Source organism: Clarias gariepinus, chromosome 2 (assembly GCF_024256425.1).
Source record: "Clarias gariepinus isolate MV-2021 ecotype Netherlands chromosome 2, CGAR_prim_01v2, whole genome shotgun sequence".
In the NCBI taxonomy this organism is placed as follows: domain Eukaryota; kingdom Metazoa; phylum Chordata; class Actinopteri; order Siluriformes; family Clariidae; genus Clarias; species Clarias gariepinus.
In genome coordinates, this window is record NC_071101.1 from 23709328 (window position 1) to 23717500 (window position 8173).

Below are 8173 nucleotides of genomic sequence, written 5' to 3' on the forward strand. Positions count from 1 at the left end.
AAGGCTGTCGCGAGTGAGAAATATGACATGAGAAAATCTAACTTGACTGCTGGGAAAATCAGTCATAGACACAGAGGTGTGTCAGACAAAAGTAGAGCGACTGGTATGTAAGATGTTGCAACACCATTAGACGTTGATACTATTGTCCCACCAGGGGTGGGGGTTACACAAAATGTTGTGCCTTTTGTGTTTTTGCGTCTTCAACAGGACGATATGCAAAAAACTAAATACAAAGCAAACTTAATTTTTGTGGAATGTGAAATTATTTTCCATGAAAATCAACTAAAAAACTATTTCTCTCAGCCCAAACCTATTGTAGTCTTATAAGTATTACACAATTTGTATTTAATAATATAAAAAATATAATATTTGCCTGCATTTTAGAAAACATTTTATTAGTGTGCGATTTTGGACATAGTGCATGTCATGGTACAGCCTGTCAGGGTGGTGGTTGGGAACCTTGAATGACATCAGCACAAAACTTTCACTGTCTTAACTTCTACCGCTGAACAAATCTGTGTACGTCACTGACTGCTGAACCTCAAAGCAACTTTAAATAATAAGGTCAGAAAAGAACCTAATAGACCACAATAAATGTCATCATTGTTGTTTGTTGTTGTCAACAAACAACAATACTCCCATGCTTAAGCATACCTGTGGTTCACAAGGAGTATCCTACAACCAAAATTCACCTTCTACCTCTAGAATATCATAACTGTTTGGCTAGTTTTAAAGAATGCATTCACCATTTTCCTACAGTATGTTGAAAAGGCAGAATATTCATGTCTGAGCAGAGCGCAAGTATGTAAATAGAGCCAGGCCATCATGCACAGCACACCCACCTGACAGGGCTATAGAGGTGTGGTGAGTCAGGGATCGAGCAAGTGAAAGAAGAAAAAAGAATGTTGAATCATTGAGGATTAAAAGGCTGTCACGCAAAAAAATTCATCAGATTATATTTTATTTGTTTTCAGGGAAAAAAAAACTATCACAAATAAGAATGTTCTTGCAAAGTGCAAAATGAAAGATACAGAGCATGAACAAAACTATTGCTGAAAAGAAATTTATAAAACAGGCAGTGTGTATTAGGCATGGCCTTGAAAAATATTTCTACAGAATTTGGCAAACACACAGTAATCATTTTTACGATATAAATTCCCCATAATATAAAAAATAATTACAATATAAAGATTTGAGAAAATATTTAATGCAAATGCAAACAAGTTGTTTTATAGACACCCTTTTAAATATACATACCAACTCCAACCAATATATCCCAAATATTCAGTATCTTACTTACTTTAAATGAAAAAATAATTTCCTAAAAAAGTTTAGACATGGTATTATCGCTAAAATATGCAGTAGCATTTATCGTTATTTGAGGATGCAAAATAAAAATTATCAAATCAAATCAGGTTCGTTTGATACAATAAAACAACTAATCTACCACTGCCAAATTTAGCCCAGACATGACACTGCTATATAAATGTGCAATTATGACACACACACACACACACACACACAGAGCAACATTTTGATTTATATCTAAGGTTATAATACAACATAATAAAAAATAATCTGTTACCATGTGCCAGTCAGAACTTACATTTTGCTAAGTTCAGCCTAACTTGTAGCCATGTCTCAATGATTTTCCTGCAAGCAATGCAATCACACTTCAAAATTCAGTGAGATGCAGGGTCGATAAGGGTAGGTAAGAAAATATCTACATGACTTGACTTGATCCCAATGTACCAGAATGGCAAAAGATGACAAGTCATTAAATTGTCCTCTAAATGGCTGACATATCAAAGTAAATACCATTTAGTGCTAGGCCAAAGTGCTACATTTAAGGCTGTCCTAACTAGAAATTCCCTTAATAGACAGTAAATTGTTTATTGTTTTATAACCACTATGCACAGTGTAAAAAATTGAGACATAGCTCTTTACATAGCTCAGTATAACATAACAGACCCATTCACAAAAAAAGGCAACTCTGGAGAAGATAATACATGGTTTATAACATATAATATTTGGCATCCTGCTAAAATTTTCACAAAGCCCAGAACCATGTCCCCAAATATCATTATTGATGTTTAGAGGACAAAACCGGTTAAAGTAGTTTAAAATTCAAAAATATATAAAAAGAAATTACATGAAGTACCAAAAGTTAAGGTATGGAAATGTCCTTGTTATTGTGAAAACAATTGTAGAGACACAGAATAGTCAATGATCTTCCTACACACTGCTTAAAGTAGACAAAAAACACAGCGGGTCAAAAAATGAAATCCCTGCTGATAAAATAAAAATGATGTCTACAGGAATTTAATTAAGGTGCATCCTCCATCAATCAAGTCCGGGATCATGTGCCTTGGTTTTCAGATGTCCTTTCATTCTTGCACCAGCCAAATACCATAGCTGAAATATTCAGCTATGTTATATTTTCATTCCATATTTACATACATGCACTTATATCCACACTATTACAGTCTTTAATGCATGATTGCCTCTGAAAAATCTTGTTTCTGGAATCCTTTCTGTAAAAAAGAAAAAAAAGGCTTATAATTAAATTACTTACCAGTAAAGTGATTATTTGATCTTACAACAAGATTTTCAGTAAACAAATGGTAGTTATTAAGAAAACGTAGGGTTAGGGTTGGGTAAACACAAACAAAAATAACTCATAAAAAACAAATTTTATTCAGCATACAAAAGTGTCAAAGCAAAAGCTACACATGTGCAAAAACATGCCACCTTACTTATTTCATTTCAAGTATAACGTTAAACAAAAAAAATGTAAGACTGCATTATTACAGCTTAATTAATAATGAACTATTGAACTATTACTTTATTATTATTACCCAGTTTTTATGAGTCATGTTTAGTGGTGACTTGATAATATATATTACTACTCATTTATTTTTGCATAGACCCTGTATAGTTCTCCAGTTTTCAGATATCTGTTTGCTACTGTGTGAAATTGAGGCACACTGTTGGGACATGCTCCTGAGGAAATCACTTGACAGGTCTGCGTTATGACTCCACCTTTACTTGACAAAGCACCACTACATTTATACACGCCCTGTGCTTTTGGTGTTCTTGTCTGTGTGTGAGTGTGTGTGTGTGTCTCTGTGTATGAGTGTATGTCCTGTTCCAAACCAGTGTTTGTAAAACTGGAAAATGACTTCAGGGCAGGGTGGGGAAGCATGTCTAAAATATGTTGTACAGTAAACCCTGACACACAGTCTTTCTTAAACATGTTAATGCACAGTCTCAGGGATGACAGATACATTTTTGCAACTTGGTAAAAGATAAATAGGCACAAAAAAAGGCAATGCTGGCCGCTATAGAAGGCCGAGCATGGCAAGGAAAGGGCCGAAGGTTGCTAACCCAGCCTCTAAACTCTCTAAAATATGTAGGGCAAGGGCCCTGCAGGAATAAGGTTAAAAAGCTCACAACAGCATTTTTTACATACCAACAGTAGAGAAAGTTAGGTTTCTTTAAATCATGGATCATTTATATTCTATCTAAAAATTATAACCATTATAACTCTTGTTCAATATCTTTGGAACCTTTAGCCATGTTGAAATTGCTTCTACTGTAAATTTGCTACTAAGACTGTTTCCTGTAGTTCTTTGAAAGGTTTTTTAACAGTGTACAAATATGTCAACAGAGATACTTTGAAGAAGGGTGTTAGTTATAACACAGAATTATTTAACACCTTTTTGGTGTTCATTCCATGTTAGATCATATTTAGGTTGTCTACTATTAGCGTTCTACTGCAAGCCATTCCTCACACCAGCCCTAGAGGACTTTTTAAATAAGCTTGAGCTTGCTCAGAAAGACGAAGCCTGAATTTTTATCAAGACAAGAAAATCGTGTCATACTGTATAATACCATCTAGCAATATGCTAGCTATGCCGGCTGTCTATTTCATTCTCAGAGCACTACAGCCATCCGGAGCACTCAGCGTGGATGTGTCATGCCTGCTGTTAATCCTGTGAATTAGTGAATCCTGTGAATTTTCTATTTTTGGAATTTAGACACTATTCATAATTACTGCCTTTTAACTTATTTTTTTTTATAATTTGTTGTATTTATATTGATTTATAGTTACTTTATAAACATTAATTTTAATTTATTTTTTTTGGTTACTTTACTGACATGTTTTGTTCATTTTGTTCAGATTATTTGACAAGTTTTTTGTCATTTAATAAGTATAAATTTTGTCAAAGTTCCTTTGATTTATAAAAGTATAATAGTATAATGGTGGTAGTAGTAGTGATAGTATGAGTAGTATTCAAGTATGTAGAAAATTGTAAATAAATAAATAGTTTGTCCAAACTGCACAAAAGAAATGCACACAAAGCATGAGGTAGCCCTAAAAACTGCAAATTTAAAATATTTAGTTAAAATATGTGTTTAAAAAGAATTAATTCAATATCAACTTTACATTACCTTTTTGTATTCTTTGTGAAGTTTTTTATATTGGTACATGTTACAAAGGACTGTAGCTGCTCCTCTGGCTTGCTTCAGTTTGTATGGACTAAAATGAAGAAGGAAGCGTCATTAAAAAAAAGGCAGTGGAATTGAATGGTTCAAGAACATCTCAAATATGCAGAGCTTCCTAGGATGCTGCTGTTATTGCACAATAGTAGATGCTCTCTGTTACAAGTCAGTGAGGGCCTCGTACCTGTTATCATGAGAACCCTTGATGCCCACTAGTTTGGGCAGTCCATCAAAGTAGCATATGTCCCGGGCAGCGATCTCAGCAGAGCTTACAAGATTGTTAAGTGCGCCACAGATGTTTACAACCACATCAGGAGAAGGGCTCTTTTCCATGCCATCATTTGGTAATATCTCCACTAAGTTTGACACCACCTTAGGAGCTAAAAAAAACAACAAACATAAAAAGTACTTTTCATGAAGGGGAACTAGACTTTAGCATAGCATATATCATTAAATAAGACTGAGACCTTAACTCACCCAGACTGTTTTTGTCCCGGGCGTGACGGGATAGGTTCCTGAGGAAGCCAGTAAGAGAACGCAGTTCTGAATCATTGGTTGTCTTGAGTTTATCCAGAATTGTAGGCAACATACGTTCCTGTTCTAAGGCAACACGACTTAGGATGGATGGCCACTAATTGCATAAAAAAAAAAGAGAGGGTGTTTGGATTATTAAAGCTGCCAGAAATAACTAATAATGTTAACAACAAAACATAAGCAAGGTTGAAATGACAGGATTACATGTCATGGTGAATTATGCATGTTTTTTTATTGCAAAAAAATTATTTGTAATAATTATTGTGATTATGCATGGCATTTATTCTGTTAGTTAGTGATGTTTTGCAGAAAAGCTCAAGGGGTCAGGTGTGTCTGAGCCCAGTTGTAGCGTAAGTGGTAACAAACCTACAAAATACGCACTACAAAATAGTACTGTTACATAACACACACATGACATTTGACATTTAGGCATTTGGCAGACGCCCTTATCCAGAGTGACTTATATGTTTCTCATTATACATCTGAGCAGAATAAAACACTAGGTTAAGAATAAAAATATTACCTAAGTAAGCATTACATTGTCCTACATATTAGCAAAATATTGATATGGATTAAAAAAGCTTGTGCAATATGGTAGGTTAAAAATGATAAACTCAGCACCGTGAAATTGTTCTCAAATATGTTAAAAGACAACATGCAGGTTTCTGTCTTACCCTTTTGTCTCCGGCAGTAATGTTCTGCAGAGCTCCCGATGCAGCCTCTCGTGTGATGGGGTTTGTAAAACAGCGTGAAAGGACATTATTATACAAGCTGACGACCTTAGGGTGCCACAGCCACTCACATCCCTTAGGCACCCGGGCCACCTCGGCAAACGTAGACAGATCCTGATTCTGACTCTGTGTGTCGGAAAGAAATAAAGTTGTCAAACATCCACCTACTATACAGATTACAATGCAACAATGCATGCACATACACACCAAGTGGAAATGGAAAGTAGAGCATATTGATATATAGAGTATAAAGTAAGTTGATATATGTACTTTATTCATTTTTAGAAGGAAATGTGGAAATATGTCTTACATCTTTTGCTTTCTTGCTCTGAGGAGTGAAGCAGCCAATAGCCTCTCCTCGAGAAGGAATCAGATTTCGATTGCCCTCCAAGCGCAACGCGACTGATGGGGGAATCTCATCATACAGCTGAAAGGACAAGTTCCTCAGCACACAAATAGAGTTCTCCACTCCCTGTCACATAAAGGGTGAGCATTAACATAATGTATTTACATACTGTAAAATTACGAACATAATATTTTAATGTATTTGGATAAAACAGGTAGGACATAATAGGTTATGGTCATGGTTATGCTTGTCTTTTCTCTGAGATCACCTTTTGCTCTATTCTTATCTCATCTTCAGTTGATTTCTGAAGGTAGCCTACCAGGGCATCTATTAGTCCAGGAGTCTCCCTCATCAGCTTTCGTGTGTCTTTGTTTATCGAACTTAGGTTTCTGCAGTGAAATAGAATTAGCAGTTAGTGAGAAGGTGTGTGTATTTTTTGTATAAGGCAGTTAGTGAAAAGGTAACTGTATCTTTTGTAGGTGTTGTTATTTGGTAGGTACACAGAGAGAAGAACACCGTCAGGCAAATTAGACGATGAGAAAAGTGCCTCAGTATATACTACAATTATGTGAAATGACTTGTAATTTTATAAGACTACAGGATTAAGGATGGTTTTGCATATGCATGAGCATAGAAGCACCTGAGGCATCCGGTAGTATTGCAGAAGATATCTGCCTCTGCATCATTGTGCTCAATTATCTCTCTGTCTCCCGCTCCTGAGAGAGGCAACAGTATGTCCTCTGTCAGCTTTGGAAGTATTTCTCTTGCCAGCTTCTCTTTCAGGTTGTCTTTAGAGGAGAGATTCCATAGAATTCCTATAGAGAAAAATAGATAGATAGATAGATAGATAGATAGATAGATAGATAGATAGATATGTTTTTAGTTATTTCAATTTATTACCAAACTAAAATAAAATTATTACAAAAAGAAATAAGACAACACAAATATTGTTATATGCAACTGTGTATTCACAACAATGAGGTATTCATTTTACAATCATAATTATCTGTCAGAAGAGAGATCAAAGCTTGTTTTAAGTTTTTGTCCAAAGTTGATCATAAAACACCTTTAACACAGCTGAAGGTTTTCTGTGGAATCCTTTCAGAAACATATGCGGCAAACTACTCCAACTGAAGACTGTACTTCTCTGATCTTTTCTGGTTATTTTATTGAGTTGTTTGCTAAGACCTTTGAGCTTACTTACTTTGTAGAGGAAAGAAAGATGAGGCAGCCATATGCACAGTGCATAAAAACAGCTAATCTGAAAAAACTTTACAACTTGTAAAAGTACCGCTGTCAACTGTAAATCTTATTCACCCAGAACCATACCACAGCAAGTGCCTGACTCATGGTCCTGATTAGATTCATGCAAGCCAAGACAACGCTGCTTAACAGTCAACACCCTTTCACTGGGAGAGTACAGCCAACGCCCCAGAGAACACACACACACACACACACACACACACACACACACACACACACACACACACACACACACACACACACACACACAAACACACACACCTGCAAAACTGATTTATTCTATAAATCCCCCCCCCAAAAAAAATACCTGCAACCATCACTTATATAGCCAGTAAAAAATACTGTTCAATGTTTTCGCCACTTATGCACACATTAACTAAAATGCATCAAAAAAGTTTTTATGGAACCTAGTGCCACACCTTTGAGGATTGCAGCTTATAACACTAGTGCATTAGGTACGATTTTGGAGCTGTATAACTGTTATCACTGTGTCTACCTCTCCACACCCATAGTAAAGTCCAGGCTTTTTCAATGCTGCCCAAGGCCAACCTAGTGACAATAGTGCACAACAGCGAAAGACTAAACACAGGTTTATGCAGTAGTTTAGTTAATTCTTTCTAATTTTCTGATTCATGATAAACCACTGGAAATTCCCACTGACATAAATCCAACCCCATTATTAATGGCTACTATTAATAATTAGGTAATTAGTTTAGACTGTGACCTAAAAAAAAAGCTCACCAGTAATGTTCTTCTGTATTTCATCATCTGGTTCTTTCAGGGCTTCCATAAG

At 35.6% G+C, this 8173-nt stretch overlaps 1 protein-coding gene across 2 annotated transcripts in view; it reads right to left on the reverse strand.

Moving 5' to 3' along the window:
- Positions 1 to 944: 944 nt before the first annotated feature.
- The window catches only part of pkp3a (plakophilin 3a), a 16663-nt gene continuing 9434 nt past the window's right edge, over positions 945 to 8173 (reverse strand). For both annotated transcript variants that reach the window (XM_053482557.1, XM_053482550.1), the window contains 9 exons: positions 8122 to 8173; positions 6758 to 6932; positions 6386 to 6506; positions 6082 to 6243; positions 5715 to 5897; positions 4984 to 5137; positions 4691 to 4886; positions 4456 to 4543; positions 945 to 2534 (listed from right to left, as the gene is read on the reverse strand). The exon at positions 8122 to 8173 is cut by the window's right edge and continues 153 nt beyond it. In XM_053482557.1, coding sequence (XP_053338532.1) covers positions 2490 to 2534; positions 4456 to 4543; positions 4691 to 4886; positions 4984 to 5137; positions 5715 to 5897; positions 6082 to 6243; positions 6386 to 6506; positions 6758 to 6932; positions 8122 to 8173 — 1176 coding nt within the window. In that variant the 3' untranslated portion in view covers positions 945 to 2489. The remainder of the gene's footprint in view (positions 2535 to 4455; positions 4544 to 4690; positions 4887 to 4983; positions 5138 to 5714; positions 5898 to 6081; positions 6244 to 6385; positions 6507 to 6757; positions 6933 to 8121) is intronic.